The 26,148-nt window shown below is 45.9% G+C and overlaps 1 protein-coding gene across 2 annotated transcripts in view; it reads left to right on the forward strand.

Annotated features, from left to right (window-relative positions):
• Window positions 1-26,148, forward strand: part of MCF2L2 (MCF.2 cell line derived transforming sequence-like 2) — a 319,138-nt gene that overhangs the window by 264,029 nt on the left and 28,961 nt on the right. For both annotated transcript variants that reach the window (XM_084638977.1, XM_084638978.1), the window contains exons 19-22: window positions 12,337-12,429; window positions 12,999-13,091; window positions 18,098-18,223; window positions 24,719-24,940. In XM_084638977.1, the coding sequence (XP_084495103.1) occupies window positions 12,337-12,429; window positions 12,999-13,091; window positions 18,098-18,223; window positions 24,719-24,940 (534 nt within the window). The remainder of the gene's footprint in view (window positions 1-12,336; window positions 12,430-12,998; window positions 13,092-18,097; window positions 18,224-24,718; window positions 24,941-26,148) is intronic.

Below are 26,148 nucleotides of genomic sequence, written 5' to 3' on the forward strand. Positions count from 1 at the left end.
CTAAAGTGATTTCCAGCACAAATCCAGGTTTTCTCACCCTCCACCCCCCCACACAAATTCACTCTCCTGCTGGTGATAGCCCATCCAAAGTGACAACTCTTTACACAATGTGCATGACAATCAAGCTGGGCTATTTCCTGCATAAATCCAGGTTCTCACATCCCCCCCACCCCCATACACACACAAACTCACTCTCCTGCTGGTAATAGCTCATCCAAACTGACCACTCTTCAAGTTAAAATCCAAGTTAAACCAGAACATCTGGGGGGGGAGGGGGTAGGAAAAAACAAGAGGAAACAGGCTACCTTGCATAATGACTTAGCCACTCCAAGTCTCTATTTAAGCCTAAATTAATAGTATCCAATTTGCAAATGAATTCCAATTCAGCAGTTTCTCGCTGGAGTCTGGATTTGAAGTTTTTTTGTTTTAAGATAGCGACCTTCATGTCTGTGATCGCGTGACCAGAGAGATTGAAGTGTTCTCCGACTGGTTTATGAATGTTATAATTCTTGACATCTGATTTGTGTCCATTTATTCTTTTACGTAGAGACTGTCCAGTTTGACCAATGTACATGGCAGAGGGGCATTGCTGGCACATGATGGCATATATCACATTGGTGGATGTGCAGGTGAACGAGCCTCTGATAGTGTGGCTGATGTTATTAGGCCCTGTGATGGTGTCCCCTGAATAGATATGTGGGCACAGTTGGCAACGGGCTTTGTTGCAAGGATAAGTTCCTGGGTTAGTGGTTCTGTTGTGTGGTATGTGGTTGTTGATGAGTATTTGCTTCAGGTTGTGGGGCTGTCTGTAGACAAGGACTGGCCTGTCTCCCAAGATTTGTGAGAGTGTTGGGTCATCCTTTAGGATATGTTGTAGATCCTTAATAATGCATTGGAGGGGTTTTAGTTGGGGGCTGAAGGTGACGGCTAGTGGCGTTCTGTTATTTTCTTTGTTAGGCCTGTCCTGTAGTAGGTAACTTCTGGGAACTCTTCTGGCTATATCAATCTGTTTCTCTACTTCCGCAGGTGGGTATTGTAGTTGTAAGAAAGCTTGACAGAGTTCTTGTAGGTGTTTGTCTCTGTCTGAGGGGTTGGAGCAAATGCGGTTGTATCGCAGAGCTTGGCTGTAGACGATGGATCGTGTGGTGTGGTCAGGGTGAAAGCTGGAGGCATGCAGGTAGGAATAGCGGTCAGTAGGTTTCCGGTATAGGGTGGTGTTTATGTGACCATTGTTTATTAGCACTGTAGTGTCCAGGAAGTGGATCTCTTGTGTGGACTGGACCAGGCTGAGGTTGGTGGTGGGATGGAAATTGTTGAAATCATGGTGGAATTCCTCAAGGGCTTCTTTTCCATGGGTCCAGATGATGAAGATGTCATCAATATAGCGCAAGTAGAGTAGGGGCTTTAGGGGACGAGAGCTGAGGAAGCGTTGTTCTAAATCAGCCATAAAAATGTTGGCATACTGTGGGGCCATGCGGGTACCCATAGCAGTGCCGCTGATCTGAAGGTATACATTGTCCCCAAATGTGAAGTAGTTATGGGTAAGGACAAAGTCACAAAGTTCAGCCACCAGGTTAGCCGTGACATTATCGGGGATAGTGTTCTTGACGGCTTGTAGTCCATCTTTGTGTGGAATGTTGGTGTAGAGGGCTTCTACATCCATAGTGGCCAGGATGGTGTTATCAGGAAGATCACCGATGGATTGTAGTTTCCTCAGGAAGTCAGTGGTGTCTCGAAGGTAGCTGGGAGTGCTGGTAGCGTAGGGCCTGAGGAGGGAGTCTACATAGCCAGACAATCCTGCTGTCAGGGTGCCAATGCCTGAGATGATGGGGCGCCCAGGATTTCCAGGTTTATGGATCTTGGGTAGTAGATAGAATATCCCAGGTCGGGGTTCCAGGGGTGTGTCTGTGCGGATTTGATCTTGTGCTTTTTCAGGAAGTTTCTTGAGCAAATGCTGTAGTTGCTTTTGGTAACTCTCAGTGGGATCAGAGGGTAATGGCTTGTAGAAACTCGTGTTGGAGAGCTGCCGAGCAGCCTCTTGTTCATATTCCGACCTATTCATGACGACAACAGCACCTCCTTTGTCAGCCTTTTTGATTATGATGTCAGAGTTGTTTCTGAGGCTGTGGATGGCATTGCGTTCCGCATGGCTGAGGTTATGGGGCAAGTGATGCTGCTTTTCCACAATTTCAGCCCGTGCACGTCGGCGGAAGCACTCTATGTAGAAGTCCAGTCTGCTGTTTCGACCTTCAGGAGGAGTCCACCTAGAATCCCTCTTTCTGTAGTGTTGGTAGGGAGACCTCTGTGGATTAGTATGCTGTTCAGAGGTATTTTGGAAATATTCCTTGAGTCGGAGACGTCGAAAATAGGATTCTAGGTCACCACAGAACTGTATCATGTTCGTGGGGGTGGAGGGGCAGAAGGAGAGGCCCCGAGATAGAACAGCTGCTTCTGCTGGGCTGAGAGTATAGTTGGATAGGTTAACAATATTGCTAGGTGGGTTGAGGGAACCATTGCTGTGGCCCCTTGTAGCATGTAGTAGTTTAGAAAGTTTAGTGTCCTTTTTCTTTTGTAGAGAAGCAAAGTGTGCGTTGTAAATGGCTTGTCTAGTTTTAGTAAAATCCAGCCACGAGGAAGTTTGTGTGGAAGGTTGGTTTTTTAGGAGAGTATCCATTTTTGAGAGCTCATTCTTAATCTTTCCCTGTTTGCTGTAGAGGATGTTGATCAGGTGATTCCGCAGTTTCTTTGAGAGCGTGTGGCACAAGCTGTCAGCATAGTCTGTGTGGTATGTAGATTGTAATGGATTTTTTACCTTCAGTCCTTTTGGTACAATGTCCATCTGTTTGCATTTGGAAAGGAAGATGATGTCTGTCTGTATCTGTACAAGTTTTTTCATGCAGTTGATAGATTTCCACTCCATACGGCTAAATGCAGTGCCTTGCACAATGGCAGGTTTCAGAGTAGCAGCCGTGTTAGTCTGTATTCGCAAAAAGAAAAGGAGGACTTGTGGCACCTTAGAGACTAACCGATTTATTAGAGCATGAGCTTTCGTGAGCTACAGCTCACTTCCTCAGATGCATATCGTGGAAACTGCAGCAGGCTTTATAGACATTACAGCTCAGGCTGCAGCCCAAGCTCTGGGATCTTGCCACCATGCAGGGGCCTAGAGCCTGGCCTCCAGCTGTAGCTTGGAAGTCTACACTGCAATGAAGCAGCCCCACAGCCTGAGCCCCGTGAGCCGAATCAGCTGGCATGGACCAGCCGCGGATTTGTAATTGCAGAGTAGACATACGCATAGGCTCTCCATTGCCTTGATCATCCCACTAGCCTTTCTCTGCATCTGTTCCAGTTTGAATTCATCTTTCTTGAACACGGGTGACCAGAACTGTACACAATATTCCACCTGAATAAACAAGGAATCTACCCATCAGCAGGGGTCTCCTGTACTTTTGTATTGTGGTGGTAACTGATTGTTTAAGCCTGTGGAGTGAGCCCCACTCACTGGAAAGTCCAAGGTTACCAGGCAGTGCTGTTCCTTTGCACTGGGTAGCCCAGCATTCATATAGCCACGTCTGCCTTTGCTTGACTTACATGCTAAGGTGAAGAGCAAGTTAAGAAAATGGCTTCTTGTGGGTAACCACCTGTAATTCCAGCTCCCCTGCCAGCTTTCCCAAGTCCTGCATCATTTAGCACAGCCTTATTGTTGTAAGTGACACGTCAGAAGCTGGCGGTGCTTGCAGTGCAGTTATTCCAAAAAGTTACTTTGCCGGTTTCCTCCTGAACACTTTCTTGCTCTGACAAACTCACAAAACCAGGGTACTGTGTTCAGACCAGGAAGCTTGTGAAAGTGACTGGCATCTATTAACCACAAAAGATTGTGACACGCTCCAGTTCTGTGTCACAACGTTGTCAGCTGGGTTTTCCATTTCCTTTGTTATTGGGGTCTATCAGGCAAAACCGTGTGTGATGAATTATTGATGTTCCTAAAGACATCTGACGGTTAATTTTTCTTTAACAAGCCACTAACTGCTGTTTACTGAATATTTAAGGCTGACGTGCATGGCCTTACACAGTAATCAGGAATTATGTGTGTGGGAAAACAGCCTGCCTTCTACTCCAAGGAAACTAAAAAGTAGTTAACGTGATTAAGACACACTGGTCTTAAAACATGTTAGTTTATTAAAAATAGAGGGTTTGACCAAGAAAAAGGGGTTGAAAACCATGACAAGATTTTGCCTTTCAAAGCAGTTCCCTTATCTGGGACCAGTGTTCTCTGGACTATATTGGGAAAATTCGCATCATGTGTTAGACATTGCTTTTAGACTAGCTGGACTTTCAAGAGCTACAGCAGGGATCTCAAACTCAAATGACCAAGCGGGCCACATGAGGACTAGTACATTGGCCCGAGGGCCACACCACTGACCACCCCCCCCACCGCCCCCACTCCACCCCTTCCGTGAGGCCCCGCCTCTTCCCACCCCTTCCCTGCCCCCATTCCAACCCCTTCCCTGAAATTCCCACCCCAACTATGCCCCCTGCCTGCCTCCAGGGTGCAGGGGGTTGGGGTGCAGGAGGGGCGTGGGGTGCATCAGGGGGCTCAGGGCAGGGGGTCAGGGTGCAGGGTGGGGAGGGGGTCAGGTGCGGGATGCAGCAGGGGGCTCAGGGCAGGAGGTTGGGGTGCGGGGTGCAGCAGGGGGCTCAGGGCAGGAGGTTGGGGTGCGGGGTGCAGCAGGGGGCTCAGGGCAGGGGGTTGGGTTGCAGGAGGGGTGCGGCAGGGGGCTTAAGGCAGGGGGTCAGGGTGCAGGAGGGGTGTGCGGTGCAGCAGGCAGCTCAGGGCAGGGGGTTCGGCTGCAGGAGGGGTTCGGGGGGTGGGTCCGGCCCGGCGCGCACCAGGAGCAGGGCAGGCTCCCTGCCTGCCTGCCTGCCCTGCCCCCACGCCGCGCTGCGCCGGGAAGCGGCTGGGGCCTGGGGTCGGGGGGACACACAGGGGTCTGTGTGTTGTCCTGGCCACTCCTTCAGGTACCTCTCCCGAAGCTCCCATTGGCCGGGAATGGGGAACCACAGCCAATGGGAGCTTCGGGGGAGGTACCTGGAAGAGTGGCCAGGGTAACACACAGACCCCTGTGCCCCACACCCCCTGCCCCAGGTCCCGGCCTCTTCCCGGAGCGGTGCAGGGGCAGGGCAGGAAGGGAGCCTGTCCTGTCCGCAGTGCGCGCCGGGCCAGAGCCCCTCTAGGTAAATGCTGGGGGCACGGGGATGCTGCGGGGAGCTGGCGGGGCCGCAGAAAATAACCCCGCGGGCCGCGTGTTTGAGACCCCTGCCATATGTGAAACAATACATAAGGTCTGATTCTGCACGTGCTGAAATCAATGGGAAAACTCACAATGCCTTCAAAGGGAGCAGGACTAGGGCCCGAATTATGGGTAGCTAGTGTACGTAAAGAACTGAGGTTTCAATCAGGTAAAGAGTTCATTAGATTTGTTCAACGTGCCAGCTACCATTCTTTATTCCCCCTGAAATCATACTTATATGACACTGTCATGGCATTTTACAGACAAATAAACCACAACAGGTGCTGTTTGTAAAGTGTTGATTGCAGATTATTTAGACTGTTCATAATCCATGCCCAGTAAACCATGTGCTGATTCACCGGTGACTTATTCCAGCTTTACACTGGTGAAGCCCCGCTCGGAAAAGTGGAGCTCCAGCAAGAGTCAAACAGTAGCAGATCGAGCCCAGTGAGCGTATGATTAGAATACAGCCTGTTGTGGGTTTTATTGGATGGGCAAAAAGAAAAGGAGGACTTGTGGCACCTTAGAGACTAACCAATTTATTTGAGCATAAGCTTTTGTGAGCTACAGCATCTGATGAAGTGAGCTGTAGCTCATGAAAGCTTATGCTCAAATAAATTGGTTAGTCTCTAAGGTGCCACAAGTACTCCTTTTCTTTTTGCGAATACAGAGTAACACGGCTGTTACTCTGAAACCTGTCACTGGATGGGCACTCTTTCAAGAATGCTCCCTGTGGCCCGGTCTGATCACGTGACAACTTTTAACCTGATTTTGTAACTGGTTAAAGGCTTGATCACCTTGTAACTTGGGGCACTAATAACATGGCTGAGTTTGTGTCCACACAACTGCTTTTCTGCCATCACAAAGGTGTTTGTGCAGCCACTGCCCAGCTGCATTTGCATCAATGCATTCTGGGAAAATGTGGTCCCACACATAGGTGCCGACTCGGTGGGTGCTCCGGGGCTGGAGCACCCACGGAGAAAAATTGGTGGGTGCTCTGCACCCACCGGCAGCCAAGCTCCCCACCCCGCCCCACCCCAGCTCACCTCACCTCCATCTCCTCCCCTGAGTGTGCTGTGTCCCCGCTCCTCCTCAAAGCGCTTGCCATCTCAAAACAGCTGTTTTGCAGCGTAACAAGCTGTGGGAGGGAGTGGGGAGGAGCAGGAATGCTGCGTGCTCAGGGGAGGAGGCGGGGCCAGGGCAGAGATTTGGGGAAGGAGTCCAGTAGGGGCAGGGAGGGGGCGGAGTTGGGGTGGGGACTTTGGGGAAGGGATTGGAGTCGGGGCAGGGTCGGGAGCGGGGGGTGTCGAGCACCCACCGGCGCCAGGAGAAGTTGTTGCCTATGGTCCCACAGTAGGCCAGCCTGGGATAGAATGCCCCAGAGACATGCACCTGTCCGGTGCTGATCACTCTGACCCTGACCTATCAAACCATTTCAACATGTGCTTAATTTTAAGTCTGGGATGGGGATACTCAAATGCTTAGAGTTAAGCATGTACTGGAGTGCTTTGCTGGATTAGGGCCAGAGTGCTTAACACCTTGCAGGATTGATCCCACAGAGCAGTATCAACAGAACATGGGACAGTGGACCCTGTTAAAGTCAGTGGGATTCCTCTAATGTGTAAGGATATGCTTATCATATGATAGATATCCTACCGTAAAGAGAGCTGGGAGGATGGAGGGATTCCCAAGCCACAGACATGGTGAGGGCTCTGTCTGTACTGCAGAAAAACCCAAAACAAACGGGTCTGAGCCATTCAGCAATCATGTGCCAGCCACAACCTCTGGAAGGGGTGAAACATAATGAACTGTTGTTACTGCTGCGTGGTAACCATGTTTGGACACGTGTTTAGAGCCAGCCATGCCACTACTTCGTTAAAGACACATAGTGTAGGTGAATCCTTAGAGCCTGACCCTGGGAAGATCAGGTGGGAATGGAGGGAAGTCGGATCAAGTGGGAATCTCAGCTCTTTGCAGAAGATGCCCAGAAACTGGCGTGACTACGTCCTTCCTGACAGTATTACCAACCCTAGCAAGGGGAACCAGCAGTTGCAGTAGGCAGTTGGTTATCTTATCTGGGAGAGGAAGCACAGAAAATGAAGCTGTTTAAAAGGTTTGTGTCAGCTGCTGAACCTCAGGGCACCTTGAGTGATACATTAAGGGCCAAATTCCTACCTCACATACAGGCACTCATCAGCTGCCAATAAAGTTAACTGGAGTTGTGCATATGTGCCCTGAACACACTAAATCTAAAGAATATTTGTAAAGCGCGTTGAAATCCTTGGATAGGAAGCACCATAGAAGAGCAAAGGCTTATAGATACAACAGTGGTGACCATGATGTAAATATATAGGCAGATCTAGAGTTGGAAACCCTGGAGCTGAACATTCCTGAACTTTGAGATGCTCAAGATCTGACTCTGAATTGATAGCCCAGCCCTGATTATTCCCCTGTGGAATTCCGTTTCTGACTATGCGACTCTCAGTCCTTGCCATAATGAAAGGCTAGTTTTAAGGACACAGAACGTTTGTCTGAGCTGGTGTCCCCTTGATTTGTGCAGCGCTGTGTATGATGTTTACACAGAGGGCTGCTACATCAGGGTGAGTGACTGGTAGGTTAATGATTGCTTTCCCTTCTTTCTCCAGTTTGAACACAGTTTTGTTTTGTTTTGTTTGTCCCTCTGCTGCTGCTTTTGAATTGACCATCACCATCTCCCTTACTGAAGCGTATCTGTTTTCTTTAGGCAAAGGGCAAGCAGTCACGCTTGATTACCGTTTCTGATTCCTTTCAGTTCTGTGTTCTCTCCCCACTGCCGCTTTCCCTCCCTGGCAACATACATAAACAATCCTGTTCAGGCAAAGGCAAGTTTGCACCTCACTTTGAAATTGCACCGCTAATATTGCTTTGGTTGCAATTGCATAATCGTAGAAACGTAGAGAAGGGTGGCATTGGCCTTCCCCAGTCCTCTCCCATCCCCTTTGTATCTGAGCCTCATGGGTGATCCCAGCTTAAAAGGTGACAATCCCACAACATCCCTGCCAAAAACTATTCCTTGGAGAGACATTCCTTGTCAACCCCAAAGAGGCAGCATTGTCTAGTGGACTAAGTACAGGACAGAGAGCCAGGAATTCCTGCATTTTACTCCTGCTTCTGCCTCTGTCTATGCTACAAAGTGAGGTTGATGGAACCCGCCTTGCATTGACTTAGTTGTGCATGGTCTACACTTAAATTTGTCGGCCATCAATGGACCATGGCTCGCCATTACACTGACATAGTAACAGCACCTCCCCGAGCGGCATGGAGCTATGGTCCATGTTCTGAGGTCAATGCAGCATGGATGTAGACAATGAGTGACCTATGTTGACCCTAACAGTCCTCCAGCAGTTGTCCTACAGTGCCCTGTACTGACTGCTATGGTCACAGTTATGAACTCCACTGGCTAGTGGTCAGGGAGACCAGAAGACCCCCCACCTTTAAAACCCTATGAATTTTTGAAATACCTTTTCCTGATTGTCCATCTTGGCAAGCACCTAGCAGCTCTCCACGGTTATGTGCAACTGCCCAGCCGGCCATGCCGGTTGCACACTCCAGATGCGCTCCGGCCTGGAGTAGGCAGGAGATATTGAATCTCCTGGGCTTGTGGAGAGGTGAGGCTCTGCAAGCACAGCTACGGACCAGCCATAGAAATGAGGACATCTATGAGCGGATTGCCTGGGAGATGCAGGAGAAGGGGTGTCACAGGGATCAGTGGCGGTACGGCTTGAAGGTGAAGGAACTGCGGCAGGCATATCAGAAGTGATGTGCCGTACTAAGAGGAGACCTCACCACCATCCCATAGAGCAGTGATGCTTGCATAACCATAGAAAAGTAGTCCTTTCTGTTGGATGTACTCTGTGGGAAGGTACGCTGGTGCCAAAATAGGGATGTGCATGCCATCTATTGCTCCACTGCAGTTTGGGAACTCCATTGCTGCAAATCCATCCACCCTGTCCTGCATGTTGCTGAGAATTACAGTCCTTCAGAGCAGCAGATGATTAATGGCCCTGCACACTTGCATGACAATTGCCCCCGCAGTGGATTTTCCAACTCCAAAATGATTTCCCACTGACAGGTAGCAATCCAGCATTGCAGGTGTCCATGGTGTGATCACCACTTGCTTCTCCACTCTCAGTTCAGCTCTCATTTTGGTGTCCCTGCCCTGGTTGTCTGGAGCAAGCTTGGCACACAGATCCAGGAATGTGGCCTTGTCCATCTGAAAGTTCCTTGGCCACTGCTCATCATCCCAAGCCTGCGTTATGGTGTGGTCCCATCTGTCAGTGCTTGTTCTTGGGTCCAGAAGTGGCCCATTTGCAGCTGCTCTGTGAGCACCACTAACAACTTCATAGTGGTTCTCACTGTGTCCCACAGTAACCTGCCCTCCAGGAAATCATCATGTTCCCCACTGATCTGGGGTTTCTTGCAGCCTGCAAATACTGCAGGATTGTGTGTCCTGTGCTTGCAATGCTCACGATAATAATGCAGAGCTCTGCAGGCTCCAAGCTTCTGTTAGAGACAGAGGCGGAGCTGCGGATTAAAGTTTCCTCTGGCCTTGGGGCCCCGCTCCAACCCTTCCGCCTGTGGCCCCGCCCCCACTCCACCCCTTCCCCCAAGTCCCTGCCCCCGCTTCTCTTCTTCCCGCCCCTGCTCCGCCCCGCCTCTTCCTGCCCTGCTCTGCTGCCAGGGAGTGGGGTCAGGGCATGGGTCAGCTTCCAGACTGCTGCGCTGGGCATCACAGCATGGGGAGTAGATGGCCAGCCCTCTGTGGAGAAAGAGGTGGTTAGGGACTATTTAGAAAAGCTGGACGTGCACAAGTCCATGGGGCCGGATGAGTTGCATCCGAGAGTGCTAAAGGAATTGGCGGCTGTGATTTCAGAGCCATTGGCCATTATCTTTGAAAACTCATGGCGAACGGGGGAAGTCCCAGATGACTGGAAAAAGGCTAATGTAGTGCCAATCTTTAAAAAAGGGAAGAAGGAGGATCCTGGGAACTACAGGCCAGTCAGCCTCAACCTCAGTCCCCAGAAAAATCATGGAGCAGGTCCTCAAAGAATCAATCCTGAAGCACTTACATGAGAGGAAAGTGATCAGGAACAGCCAGCATGGATTCACCAAGGGAAGGTCATGCCTGACTAATCTAATTGCCTTCTATGATGAGATTACTGGTTCTGTGGATGAAGGGAAAGCAGTGGATGTATTGTTTCTTGACTTTAGCAAAGCTTTTGACACGGTCTCCCACAGTATTCTTGTCAGCAAGTTAAAGAAGTATGGGCTGGATGAATGCACTATGAGGTGGGTAGAAAGTTGGCTAGATTGTCGGGCTCAACGGGTAGTGATCAATGGCTGTCTAGTTGGCAGCCGGTGTCAAGTGGAGTGCCCCAGGGGTCGGTCCTGGGGCCGGTTTTGTTCAATATCTTCATAAATGATCTGGAGGATGGTGTGGATTGCACCCTCAGAAAATTTGCAGATGACACTAAACTGGGAGGAGTGGTAGATACGCTGGAGGGCAGGGATAGGATACAGAGGGACCTAGACAAATTGGAGGATTGGGCCAAAAGAAATCTGATGAGGTTCAATAAGGATAAGTGCAGGGTCCTGCACTTAGGACGGAAGAACCCCATGCACAGCTACAGACTAGGGACCGAATGGCTAGGCAGCAGTTCTGTGGAAAAGGACCTAGGGGTGACAGTGGACGAGAAGCTGGATATGAGTCAGCAGTGTGCCCTTGTTGCCAAGAAGGCCAATGGCATTTTGGGATGTATAAGTAGGGGCATAGCAAGCAGATCGAGGGACGTGATCGTTCTCCTCTATTCAACATTGGTGAGGCCTCATCTGGAGTACTGTGTCCAGTTTTGGGCCCCACACTACAAGAAGGATATGGATAAATTGGAGAGTCCAGTGAAGGGCAACAAAAATGATTAGGGGTCTGGAACACATGACTTATGAGGAGAGGCTGAGGGAACTGGGATTGTTTAGTCTGCAGAAGAGAAGAATGAGGGGGGATTTGATAGCTGCTTTCAACTACCTGAGAGGTGGTTCCAGAGAGGATGGTTCTAGACTATTCTCAGTGGTAGAAGAGGACAGGACAAGGAGTAATGGTCTCAAGTTGCAGTGGGGGAGGTTTAGGTTGGATATTAGGAAAAACTTTTTCACTAGGAGGGTGGTGAAACACTGGAATGCGTTACCTAGGGAGGTGGTAGAATCTCCTTCCTTAGAAGTTTTTAAGGTCAGGCTTGACAAAGCCCTGGCTGGGATGATTTAATTGGGGATTGGTCCTGCTTTGAGCAGGAGGTTGGACTAGATGACCTCCTGAGGTCCCTTTCAACCCTGATATTCTATGATTCTATGATTCCATGACTTGTGCTCGTCCAGCTTTTCTAAATAGTCCTGAACCACTTCTTTCTTCACAGAGGGCTGGTCACCTCCTCCCCATGCTGTGCTGCCCAGTGCAGTAGTCTGGGAGCTGACCTTGTTCGTGAAGACAGAGGCAAAAAAAGCATTGAGTACGTTAGCTTTTTCCACATTCTCTGTCACTAGGTTGCCTCCCTCATTCAGTAAGGGGCTTGACTTTCTTCTTGTTGCTTGACTTTCTTCTTGTTGCTAACATATCTGAAGAAACCCTTCTTGTTACTCTTAACATCTCTTGCTAGCTGCACCTCCAGGTGTGATTTGGCCTTCCTGATTTCACTCCTGCATGTCCAAGCAATATTTTTATACTCTTCCCTGGTCATTTGTCCAATCATGCGCCCATCATGTCCAATCATGCGCCCATCCCCCACGCTGTAGCTTCCTTATCCCAAGCGATCCATCCAAGCTAACCTTGCTAGTGTAATGAAATTTGAAAGAGTAAAAATAGTTTATACAATAGGTTTTTCCATAGAGACTTATTACCAGGAACTGGTTCGATCTTATGTATTTGGAATAGAAGATGTAGAGGAGATCTGGTTAATGATCAACATTCAATGAACTGTTTCCTCCTGAGTTATGTAAACTTTTCTTTTTGTTGCAGAAAGAGGATCTCCAAGTATATGAAAAATACTGTCAGAACAAGCTAAGATCTGAAGCCCTCTGGAGACAATGTGGAGATAGCCTCTTCTTTCAGGTAGAGTTTAGTTACAGACTGGCAATGTAAATCTGTTGGAACTCCTTTTCCCATCCATCTCTCTTTAGAAAGTTTCTGTATACATGTACATTAAAAAAAGTTATAGAGGAAAATATATCTATGTATACATCTTATAATTCTGGGAGGCACTTGGCATCCATGTCAATTAATAGTGTCTCAGAGACTCAATAGACTGGTAGATGGAATGCCTGGATATGAACCTGTCTCTTCGGTTTTGGTTCCAGGTCAGACCTAGTACCAGAAGGGACCTTTTTCACAGAACCAGGTTGATTGAAATCTCGCAAGAAGATCTTGCAGGATTTCAGCATCATCTAGTCTGAATCCAGACCTTGGCTCTCATTCAGAGATGTTTGTATTGTACACAAAACAGCTGGGAAAGTCCCTTTGTAAATTGGCTAGTGAAATCTGGTGTGCAAGGAACAGAATATATGTCTTGTTGAATCAACAGATTCAATCTCAAATTATCTTAAACCTTAGTTCCAGGCTTTGTACCCCTGTTCTATTTCTAAGAGTTGTAGTATGATTTCCTCCTCTTTTGTCTCTTACAGGAATGCCAACGTAAACTGGACCATAAACTCTCACTCGATGCTTATCTCTTAAAGCCAGTCCAGAGGATCACAAAGTACCAGTTGCTTTTAAAGGTAAATAAAACTAAAGGACATTCTCTGTGACAAGGCAATTGATTGTTGCTGCACTTTGACACGCCTATTGGTTGTCTGTTTTGGGTAAGGAATTACACAGCAGTGCCCACTTAAAGGCGACACCTTAAATAAATACTTTTGCAATGTTAAGTTGACCAGGTAGATGAACAAGCATAGTCAATGTAGGGACTCTTGGTTGAACCAAAATAAGAGCCTGATCTTGGGAGGTCCACATGCTGTCAACTCTCACTAAAGTCAGAGACAGTTAAAGGTACTTTATAGGATCATGCCCTAAAACAGGCACTGAAGACCACTGAAGACTGGAGCGTACATAGTGCAGCACGGTTCTGGATTCAGCACTGTTTCACTATAAACAATAAGGTCACTTTTCAGTTTTTCACAACAGAATAGAAATTATCTAGTTCTTTAATTAGAGTTTACAGGAGCCTTTAATTGGAGAGAAGTAAGGTCTACCCACCTGAGTGCAGGCCTTCACAGCAAGCTGTGTTCTAATCAGGGGCCAAACTCCCTTTGACTTCAGTGCGGTCAGGATTTCACACTTACTGAACTTCCTCTCTGTGAATAAATTACTCCAACCAAAATTCCCAAAAGGACGTCGTTTTGGGTGTTTTCCCTTTTTCAGGGCCCAACTTGGGGCAGATTGGCCCTAATTATCAGACGTGGTAAACATCCGCAGCTCGCATTTGACAACAGCTGAAGTTGTGGGTACTTAGCACGTTTGAAATTCAGGTCCAAAGTTGAAGCTCCAAGACCAGTGTCCCCTTTTAAAAATTTTGGTCTTAATTTCTGTTTCCATCACTTCATCTCTAAAATGGGGATAATATTTTCTCACCTCCTTTACCAGGGTGTTTTGAGGGTTAATTGGTTGATGTTATGAAGCATTTTAACTACAAAAAATGTTAATTAGTGTTATGAAGTCCACTATGGAATTTCGTATACTACCTAGAGCAGGATCTCAGTTGGTCCAAACGGACATAGCTCCATTGAAGTCAATGAAGTGATACCAGTTTATGTCATCTGAATATCTGGCCAATCATTTACCTGTGCAGCATCTAACTGCCAAGGTAATGGGCTATCTAGGAAACCCTAGGATACGTAGAATGAAGAACCCTCTGTACAGTAAGTGGGCCAGATTGCACTGTGGTGCAACTTCATTGACTCTCATAGAGTTGTACCTGCTTATTCCAGCAGTAAATTTGACTCAGGTGTTTCCAGGAACTGTAATAGTAAAAGGGAGGGAGAGAATTTAAAAGAAATGTTCAAGGTCTCCAGTAGAAGAAGAAGAAACTGTGCTCTCTTTTTAATTTGAAATGTGCCAGTAAGCAAAAGTGAGATTAGATCAAGAGGTACAGTTCTCAAACAGAACAGGCACAGCCATTGGGATCAAATCAGGTCAGACCAGTTCTGTACACACCTCACAGTATATTTGGAAGGACGCTAAACACAAAAAGAATTCTGAGTGCTCCATAGAAGCAGCATGCTAAGCCCCTTTGGAAAGGAGCTTCTCTAAGGGTGGGGAAGTAGGGCAGGAGGGTGATTCCGGAGAACCTTTCACAATTAGAAATGGATAGTAAGGAAGAGGCAATGCATAGGAAGCAAGTCTTGGTGACCAATGGGCAGATCAGCTTTTAGCTCCTGGATCACGGGGTTTTTTTTAAAACTCGATTTGGTTTCAGTCAGTTTAGCTAGTTTTAAATGGCAGCCTCCTAACGAGATGATGGTCGTAGAGATTGCTCATAATAGTAGGGATTCCACAACAGGTAACGCAAAGTGCATCTTGCTCTTTCCCTCTGAGGCATGGACAGCCACGTATTTAAAGGCAGCGCCATATGATGTCGGAATTGTTGGAATTTGTGTGAATCCCTTTCTTCAGTTTCCTTTTCACTTGGAGTTTCCGGGTTTGAATAATTTCAGCTGCATTTTGCTCCAGTTTGGAAAGTAGACATGAGCCTGAACCAAAACCACAGAGGGGGATTCCAGTTCATAACATGAGTTATGAGGAGAGGCTGAGGGAGCTGGGATTGTTTAGCCTGCAGAAGAGAAGAATGAGGGGGGATTTGATAGCTGCTTTCAACTACCTGAAAGGGGGTTCCAAAGAGGATGGCTCTAGACTGTTCTCAATGGTAGCAGATGACAGAACGAGGAGTAATGGTCTCAAGTTGCAGTGGGGGAGGTTTAGATTGGATATTAGGAAAAACTTTTTCACTAAGAGTGTGGTGAAACACTGGAATGCGTTACCTAGGGAGGTGGTAGAATCTCCTTCCTTAGAGGTTTTTAAGGTCAGGCTTGACAAAGCCCTGGCTGGGATGATTTAGTTGGGGATTGGTCCTGCTTTGAGCAGGGGGTTGGACTAGATGACCTTCTGGGGTCCCTTCCAACCCTGATATTCTATGATTCTATGATTCTATGATTCAAGCCTTTGCACCTGTGGCTTATCTTTGCCAAATTTTGAACCAAAACTAGGTGAAACAACTGACTGTTGTGTGGTTTCCACCTAAAAGGTAGCTCCATATTACACACAACTTGACTTCTGCTCACCTGAGAGTTGGCCCAGCTTGGCTGAAATTGGACCCTGTTTTGGCAAAAGGTTCACAAGTCTGGCCTGAATTTTAGGTTTGTAACTAAACCGGGTGAAGGTTCACACAGCTGTGGTGAAGGCGTCTGTCTCCTACTTAGTAAACACAAATGAGCAGAGAGGGGGCGGATTTTCAGAAGTAACAATGAGGGCATGGTTTTGGAAGGGGGACTTCCCAGTGGCATGTCAGCTCTCAGCCTTATTCCCATTTGCTTTAGTAGATACAGCATGGACGGTACTCTTGCTGACTTTATAGTTGGCAGGTTGGATGAACTCATTGGAAGTGCTGTTTGTTTACTGTTATAATATTTAGTGCAGACATTCCATTGTGTAGCCTTGCTGTTTGTGCTTCTGAAATGAAGCCTACAGTTACCCAACCAAGTGCTCATGTCATAGTGAAAATACATTCATAAAGACCAGTGAATAGTTACCAGACAAGCACCTGCCTGAGCTTGTTGTGGGTCACTAGAACTAAGGTGAGTCACTGAAACTTTTGTCTCATTCACTTGCTAACCAAAAAACATATTCCTGGAACCCAACAGGTTAATAGGTGAATCCCCCAAGCAACATGAGATACAACAATTATGCTTTATCAGCTCAATCCTATGGGCTGCTGAGTGGCTGCTGTAGACCCTCAGTGGAGTTAAGAGCCTCCAGCACCTTTGAGCTTCAAGTCAGTATCGACCCTGCCAATTTAAAAAAAATCTTTTTAAATGCTCGATGTATTCGACTTTTTCTTTCTTAGGCACTTTGAGTGAAGACAGAGAGGGCCTGATTCGGATCTCAGATGAGTGTAAATCAGGAGTAACTCCATTAATTGCAATGGAGTTGCAGTGGTGCAAAACTGGAATCAATGATGTCAGTCTCACAGTTACAGATTCCACAACGTACAAGAGCAAAGAGTCGATATGGGAGAAGGCTCAATTTAAAATCAAAAGGCCTGATTCTCCTCTCAGCTTTTACAGAGATGTAACTGTAGTAAATAAGTGAGAAGAGAACTAAGGCCCAAACTTTCCTTAGAACTCTTCAGGGATAACCAGTGACTAGAGAATGAAAGACAGGAGTGAGGAGAGGTGCTTCTATGGGACCCAGTGAGCAATGTGTACTCTAGATATTTGGGGTCCAAAGCAGAAGATCCATACATGGTGAGACTGCGCATTTTGGCCTTTTAATTAAATTTCGTTTTCCTGATTTTTGGCCACCTGTTCCCCAGCAGGCCTAGGACTTTGCCCCTCATTCCCCATGCTGGGGACATACAGAGGGGAGATCACTTATCTCAGAGAATGAGCCCATTTTTAAAGTACAATTTTAATGAATTTTTGATTGGAGATTAACGTTGTCCTTTTGAAGTGATCATCCTTTAAACAGACATTTCAAATTTTCATATGTGGGTTGGTCAATAGTTGGGGTGGAGGTAGGGTTTAAGTGAGCTGGAAGATTTCTCTGCATCTTCCCTGCTCCTCCTAAAAATTCAGTGTCTGGAAAACTAGCCTTCTAGTTAGAGACTAATGAAGCTCAACCTACTTAGGGCATGTCTACACTTACCTCCGGAGTGATCGATCCACTGGGGGTCGATTTATCAGTCTAGTGAAGACATGATAAATCAACCGACAAGCACTCTCCCGTCGACTCCGGTGCTCCACCGGAGTGAGAAGCGTAGATGGAGTCGACGGGGGAGTGGCAGCAGTCGACCTATTGCAGTGAAGACACCGTGGTAAGTAGCTCTAAGTACGTCGACTTCAGCTATGCTATTTTCCTAGCTGAAGTTACGTAACTTAGACCAACTTAGCTTGCCCTCCCACCCCTAGTGTAGACCAGGCCTTAGTTTATCAAGAAAAAGATTGAGAGATGATTTGGTCATGGTCTGCAAATACATTGATGGAAGCGATTGCTACATTAAGGAACTCTCTCTGTTATCAGTAGACAAAGGCAAGATCCAGTGTCTGGAAGCTGACACTAGACAAATTCAAACTAAAGATTAGATGCATGTTTTTCACAGTGAGGGTAATAATTGGAACAGTCTACCTAGGGATATGGTGGATTCTCCATCGCCTGCAGTCTTTAAATAAAGACTGGGTGTCTCTCTAAAAGAAATGCTCTAGCTCAGTCAGAAGTTATAGGCTTGATGCAGGAACCACTTAGTGAAATTCTATGATTTGTGTTAAAGCCGGAGATCAGATTAGATGATCACAATGGCCCTGTTTGGTCATAAATGAATCCATGAAACTTACAAATGTCCAAAAGCTTAAAAGGTCTATTTCCAATGATCGTTAAAGAAACTCTCCTGCCACTCCTATAACTGCACTCCTCTGTGTGTTCAGCATGTGAAGTGGTCTTGTCATAGCTCTCTGATCAAGGATATGGACTTTTGAGATGTTCCTTGATATGGCTGTCTTCATTGTTTAAATAGGAAATGCTGAAATGCAGCAAGAATTCTGAAGGCACCGCTGAACTGGAAGAGGCGCTGGCCACAATGCTTGATATCATCAAGTCAGTGAATGATTCCATGCATCAAATAGCCATCACGGGATATGAGGTATTCTTATTATTTATTATTTGTATCCTACTTGTGGATGTTCCTGCCAGCTCCAGTCATGACATACGCACCACTATTGCAGGTTGCAGGAGTCCAGATTTCTGATCTCTAACTCAGAGCCTGCCCAGGTGACAAGTCTCTGACAGAAAGACACAGGATGAGATGTAGCCGTGATCAAACATGTGGGTGGATGTGACAGCAGGATGCAGCTCTTTTGAGCAATGGGTTTGACACTGACATTTGTAAATGGGAAGATGCAGACTTGACTGGTCCAGAATAAGGTAGTGATAGAAAGCTGTATGTGACCCCAGTACAGACCCTCCAAAATCCCAGGGCAGGGGATGGCTATGGGCCAGGAAAAGCTGGTTGGTGTAGAAATTGGGCAATAGAAGCCTACACTTGTAGCTGGAGGCCCTATTGCCTCAAATATATTGATGACAACAATAGTAGCAATGCAAATCAGTGGTAACTGCACTGAAGTCAGCTGAGTTACACCAGGGATGAATGTGGCCCTAATTTACAAAGAGAAATGAGTCACTGATTAAGAGGTAGCAGTGATTACCGCTGGAGAAAAGAATGACTGTTAAAAGAACAACTTTAAATAATGCATTGTTAGAACTGTGTGGACTGATGGGGATGCGCTCACCATTTAGAAATATCAGAAGGATGGAAACACTAAGGAAGAATTTATTTAGTCTGGTTCAAGCAATTTATAAAGTAGGAATAATGGGATGGACATTAAAGTAAAATTTAGGCTGAATATCAGGAAAAACAGGAAGCTGTGTTGAGTTGTGGAATAGTCTCCAAAAGGAAGTTGTGGAAAGCCTATTAGTGTCATCTATAATGGGACAAAACACTGGAAAATATGCTGTAATGTCTGGATCGGAAAAGTAATCTTTCATTGTGCAACAGGATGGACGAGGTTCCGCACATGCCTTTAACAATTTCTAATTTCTAGGATTCTGTGATTCATAATATATCACCAATTATATCTGTATCTGGTAGCTAAGAGCGCTAGATGATACGGTATTGTAATGAATTAGCTAGTACATAGAAAACACTACGGTCAATGCTGCTCTTTACGGGATGGAATTAGAACTGCCCAGCTGTGTGTCATAGATAATGTCCTATAAACACCTAATGGAGATGCTCCTTTAGCTTATGTAGTGGAGCAAATGCTTGTGGAACAGGAGGATCTGAGTGCCAAGCCTGCGGTTGCAAAGAAGTTTTAAGTTGGCCATGGCGTGGGAGGTGAAGCAACAATAGTGAAGTTCTACCTTGCCATGGATTTGTTACAATAGTAGCAAACACGTACGCTATATAATAATGTCTCTTCCAATGGGTCAAATTCTCCCACTGTACAAAGGACCGGCACAAAGCCCATGCACTATTTAAGTCCCACATAAGCCCTCAAAGCCTGAAGGACTTCAGTGATGCCTTGTGTGGCCCTGTGCATGGGTGAATTTCACCCAATATCAGTTGATTAACAGATCTGGGCTCATTGTTGAGCAATTAGAATAGGAATAGTTTCTAATTACTGTATTGTAGTATGCATCTTTGGGCTGAAAAACAACATTGACATGAGTAACAAAATGAGAATTGCCCCTCCCTCTGCTGTGTGTAAGTTGAAGTTTTCTAGGGTAATTTATATTTACATTACTGGCACTGGAGATCCCCAATGTATTCAGATTTGTTGATTGAAAAACTACCTCTGCATGAGTTTGTTAATTATAACATTTCTCCAGCTGCAGATCTGATGTTTTGTCATGTGTCTTTGCTTTGCAAACTGAAAGGGTGATTTTAAAATGGGTTTCAATACTGAATCCTATTCTGACTGGACAAATAAATATATTACATAACTTTTGAATCTTCATTGGAAGAGCTATATAATCTGTGACAGCAGCCTACAGAAGGGGACTTAAATCTTTCCCATCATTCTAATTTTGTTTTAGGATTTAAAGGGACGCTATCAGGTTCATCATTCATATAATAATTAAATATATAGGGCTGGATTCTGAGGCCATCTCTTCAGTGGAGATACCAGTTAACTCGAGCAGAAGGTCTTGTCCATATATACTTAAACAATGTTATTAATAACACCTTATATTATTAAAATTGAATGGTAAAATGATTTTTTTATCATTTATGCTGTTTATTTACTTTTTGTATGTCTCTGAAATAGAAAATGACAACTGACCTAGTCAGTTTTACTTATGAATAGTGAATTTCACTTTCAGGTTTTCATACACTATGGACTTGATTGCAAAGCTCCCACTCACTTTAATAACACATTACTGGAAGTTCAGGATGCAAACACTGCCTGGGAACATTTTTGGATTTGTGAAAAGCTGTTTCCATTGCAGTAAAATAAACAAACTGGACACATCTCTACTGGCTTCAGCTTTTGCAAAACCTTTAACAAAATCTTAATTTGCGGGCCAGATTTGACCTGAGGCCGCTGCTCAAACTGAGTTGGTTATTTTTCATTGTAACTTTTTGAAGTTACAACCCTCTCAAATCCCTACAGCAGTTCTTGGTGACTGCAGTGACACCTGCTTGGAACTGTGACACTGTTGAACCTGCTGCTTTTGTCTACTATATATACTATTGAAAGAACGAAGACTTTAGTTGTGTTGGTGTAAAAGACAGGCATTTCCTTGAGTTCTTGTATTTTACTCTTCACTTTTCGAGGCGGGAGGAGATTCTCCTACAATGTGCCATGTCTCAGGGTATTGGCTTGTGAAAAGCTCCCCAAACCATAGGAGCAATGGCTGAACCTCACCAGGTTCACATGTTTGGGTTGGATGAGCACCCAAAAGTTCAGATGCTTATACAATCTAACTTGTGGGTCTGCAAAACTGGATTGGCAATCTCATGGGAACAGCATTTCGGATTACTTCTCCGAAGTTTGCACAGTACTTCTGGTCCAGCCTGAAAAGAGGGGGATTGGCATTTCTACTGTCTTAGCCTAATTTAAATTTAGGTACTAACATTCTATCTCCTGAAATCCCCTCTACCACCTTTACATGTACAATATTTTTCTTTACTCCATAAAATGCTGCAGAGTGTGGAAGGGTTGGTATGGGGGGCTACTACACAGGCAGCTGACATCCCTTCCCTGACACTGGCGCAATCTGTGAATGGAAAGATTACCTCCCCACACACATGAATTGTGGGGACACAATCTAATTTGCATATTCTTGCCTCTGAATCTCATGTCAGATTTACCACTGTGAATTCAACTAACGCCTCTTTCACACCTCCACTTTATGAATTTGCCCCAAACTCTTGCAGGGAATTGCACCAAACCCACACGCTATCCCTGAGGGCTAGAATACTTGTATTCGCTTCCTTGAGCAAGCTAAAAATGGTGTATAAAGTCTCACAGGTAGCAAACCACAATGGCCACAACGTAGACATACAAGATCTGTGTTGACAACATGCATGGCTCACGCATGCTTATTTATTGGAGATAAGGTATGGAATAAATTGCACTCAATAAATTCATTCCCAATACGCCCTTTTCAGATAGTAGGCTATGATAACTAGTGAGAACTGCAGGGCCAACACCTCTCACCTCTAGTCAAACTGCTTCCCAGTTTGGGATGGGACTCTTCAAGCACACAGGTGTGGTAGACATGCCTAGTTGGCGTAACATACTTTTTGAGGGTGGCATTATCCCAGTAGAGCAACAGGTTTGAGCCCTTGACTTGTGTAGGTTATTCTACTTTTTGGTGATCTGCATGTGCAGAGCTGAGGGGCAGAACTCCGGTGTAAGAAGGTGCTGGAATCTAAACATCTATTAGGAAGCCATCATGGAAGGATTACTTGTGGGGTGATGGTTGGGAGCACAGAAATGTTCAAAAGCATTTCTTGTTACTGGATTGCCTTTGCATAAAAACTTGACCCTACAGATTAAGTATACTCTCTGCGTGGCAGTGAGATGCAATAGTAGTTCAAACATATCTCCAATCTTCCATAAACAAGAGACACAATGTCCTGTAATATCAGAAAATAATTGCATTTCAGAATGAAACCATGCACCCCAAACAAGCTCCGTTGGGTACAGTCCATCTGCTGAACATCACAGGTGCCCATGGACACTTTGCCCTGTGCTCCCCTCTCTGCATTGGCTCCCCATTGAAGACACAGAGTTCAAGGTCCCTGTCCTGATATTCGAAACCCTCAGTGGGATTGGCCCAAGAAGTCTCAGATATCGCCTCTCTCTTGGCACCCATGATCAGTGTTGCCAAAAATTAAGCACCTCCATTGCCCCGATCCTGCAATTGGCTCCCTGTACAAGTTTTAGGTTTGGGGCCAAAACTTATCCTTGTCAAAGTAATCATTGCTTGTTCTATAATCCTGTATCACAGATACAAATTTAAAAAAAAACAACGAGGAGTCCTTGTGGCACCTTAGAGACTAACAAATTTATTTGGTCATAAGCTTTCATGGGTGTTAGCCACGAAATTTGTTAATCTCGAAGGTGCCATAAGGACTCCTTGTTGTTTTTGCTGATACAGACTAACACGGCTACCCCTCTGAAACCAGATACAAATTACTTCTTATAAAATAAAAGGAGTACTTGTGGCACCTTAGAGACTAACCAATTTATTTGAGCATAAGCTTTCGTGAGCTACAGCTCACTTCATCGGAGCTGTAGCTCATGAAAGCTTATGCTCAAATAAATTGGTTAGTCTCTAAGGTGCCACAAGTCCTCCTTTTTGCGAATACAGACTAACACGGCTGTTACTCTGAAACCTGTTCTTATAAAATAGTTTGCAGATATAACTGGGTCCTTCTCTGCTTCTTAATGTCCATTAACACATAGCTTTGACAGTCCTTTCACCCATTTTATCCCACACTCTTTAGTACGAACATATTTTATACATATCTTGTGCTCTTAAGGTCTGATCCAAACTCAATTACAGTTGATACAAATACTCCCCCATTGACATCAGTGGGCTTTGGATCAGGCTCTTAAAGCAGAAGGTCTGATGCTTATTCTCACTCTCTCTGGTATGTGTCTGGTGCCCATCCCCATAGTATCTGAGCACCTCGCAATCTTTAATGTATTTATCCTCGCACACCCCTCTGAGATGGGGCAGGGCTTTTATCCCCCATGCTATAGATGGGGAACTGAGGCACAGAGAGACTAAGGGCCAGACTCTAGGTGCCTAGAGATGCAGATAGGCAGGTGAAAACCTTTACACATCTGGCCCTACCTGACATACCCAGGTCAGCCTGGATGTCTGTGGCAGAGCAGGAACTGGACTGCTGTCTCCCACGGCGCAGGCTCATGCTTAAATTACTGGACACTAATGATACATCTACACTGTCCCGCAGTTCAGACTATGGGTAGGAATAGCAATGCACACCATAGCGGTACCCTGTAACTTCCCTTCGTGGCTGCAGTGGGCATGGACTGAAAGGTTCCTAGTTCGCGTGAACAGTTCTCTTCAAACAGGGTTACATTAATGCGAGCTAGGAACCTTTTAGTTTGCGCCTGCGGCATCCAAACAGGTGAGTTACTGTGCAACGCTTGAAGGCATGCTGCTGTTCAGTCCCCTGATGGTCCACACTGCAGGGTAGTGTAGACAAGCCCTAAGGCCCCTTATCGCTGCTCTGGAGGGGCGGGACATTGAAGCCCAGGTTGCCAGTTTTTGATAGAGGCAGCTTCTCCCTCTCATAAAGCTCCTCTGGGTCATCAGACAGGAGCCCCAGTCTGGCAGAGCTGAAGAAATCCCTCAGAGAGGCCGGAGTTGATTGTCTTAACTGGGAGGGGTGCGACGTAGATATTGTGGGCATGGAAAATGGCAGGGGGAATGGATAAGTGAGGGAGCCTGTCAACTGATCCTGGGGGAATCTCTCTAGGGGCCCCAGCTTTCTCCTGACTGCTCCCCTTTAATGCACCTACAGTTAGACCAGTTCTTAAATTCTTAACCTAAATTGAGTCTATCAGCCCTTAAACTCCAGGGCTTGCAGGCGTCCTTTGTCTCTGTGTCAGTGTCTTACGGGCAACCTGGCCTGGGAACCTTCCCCCTCTGCTATCCCATTCTGTTCTCCCTCCTGTGTAGCTGGACTTGTTTTCTTTATTGGTCACAGCTGTGGGTGCATGTCTCCATGACTGGCCGTTCTGGCAGCTGTGTTGGGGAGTGGTCAGTCTGATCACCTGTAAGCAGGGAAGATGCTCCTGTCCCTTATGCCTATGCCCAGTATTGGGCTTGTGAACCCCACTATGAGCCACAGATATTATAGCTGGGGAGTAGAGCTAGTCAGTGAAGCACTCAGCTGACTCCTTAGCCCTCGCTGCATGCTGATCCCAAGCGCCCTAGATAGCCCAGTGCTGTGGCCCCCAATGGGCACCTTTGGTTCCCTAGTCACACCCATCAATCCTTTGATTTAAACAGTGGGGAAAATGAGTCTGCCCTACGTTTTTCTGGTTTGAATGTCACCCACGTGAAAACCCTTCTTTTCCCCACTCTTGTGCGACAGGGAGACGTGCATGAGCTTGGTAAGCTGCTGATGCAGGGCTCCTTCAACATCTGGACCGATCACAAGAAGGGCCATAGCAAGGTGAAGGACTTGGCTAGGTTCAAACCGATGCAGAGACACCTCTTTCTCTACACAAAGATCCTGCTCTTCTGCAAGAAACGGGACGAAAACACAGACGGCCATGAGAAGTCTCCTTCATACAGCTTTAAGAATTCTTTAAAGGTAATGGGCATGGTACAGAAGGAGAGGCGAGGTATATATCCACTATTGAAGCAAGTTTAAAATAGCATGGAGGTGGACGTTTTAAAGACAAGATTAGAAGTATGAAAGACCTTTTCTATTGAGGCAAGTTGAATAAGGCAGCAGCTCTGGGAATGGTCTTATTTTTAATTGGGTGAAACACCTGTTGGAGATGGGCCAATGAACCTGGAACTTCAGGCGTCTTTGAAATCCAAAACCAGGTCTGGCTCTGAATTTTTTAATGGACCCCTCTCTTAATGATTTGGTGAATCACCCACAACCCTGGAAGCTTTTGAAATCTGGATCTGAATTTTCATCTGAACTCCATGACTTCTATAGCAGAAAGGGCCCCAGATTCCAGGGGAAGTTAGTTAGCTCAGTACAGAGTGAAGCCTCAAGTGTTCTGCATTGGCTACGTCCTATAGAGAGGAGCAGGGATAAGCAGGTTTTGGGTCCGTCTCTCATTGTTCTAGATAGAGGGCCCCGTCATGCTCTAGTTTTAGCACTGGATTTTGATGTGGAGTGGATGTGAATGTGGATGTAGATTTTAGCAATGGAGCAGGACTGGGCTTGTGAACTCCAACCTATATTCTGTTACAAAAATATCTACAAACGAATCCCAAAAAACTTGATGACTCTTGAAATGACTCCTGGGGTGATGTGCCAACGCCTGAATCCTGACATTGTTTATTAACATTAGCTACACTACTGGGGGTCAAATTCTCCCATCAAGTACTGTACAATGGTGTGATCCTTTGGACTTCAGTTGGCAACATCTGGGACAACATTTGGCTCAGTGTGTGTGACGTTGCAATACACCAGCCATTAATCATGTCTGTTTATGAAGGCATCAGCTGTTCAAAAACATAAAAGTAATAGAGTATGTGTGTATTGTATCTAAGATTGGATAAGAATTCCAATTTGGCGTATGTTATTGCATGTGAGCGAGCTCCTGCTCTTTGGATCTGTAGGTGGAGGGCCTCGTCCCTATAAGTACACTTGGCAGAATTCTCTTTTTATTTTTTATGATTTTGACAGATCATATCAGTGTGTATTTTAAGCATTTTTAAAGATTTTTATCTATTTCAATGTTTCAGTTGCTCAAAATTGGGGGAGGGCAGCTAATAATTATTTCATGATAATAGACATTGAGATTCAAAAAGTTAAAGCTTTATAACCATTAAAACACA

This window comes from Lepidochelys olivacea (assembly GCF_965140295.1).
Source record: "Lepidochelys olivacea isolate rLepOli2 genome assembly, chromosome: 9".
Classification (NCBI taxonomy): Eukaryota; Metazoa; Chordata; order Testudines; family Cheloniidae; genus Lepidochelys; species Lepidochelys olivacea.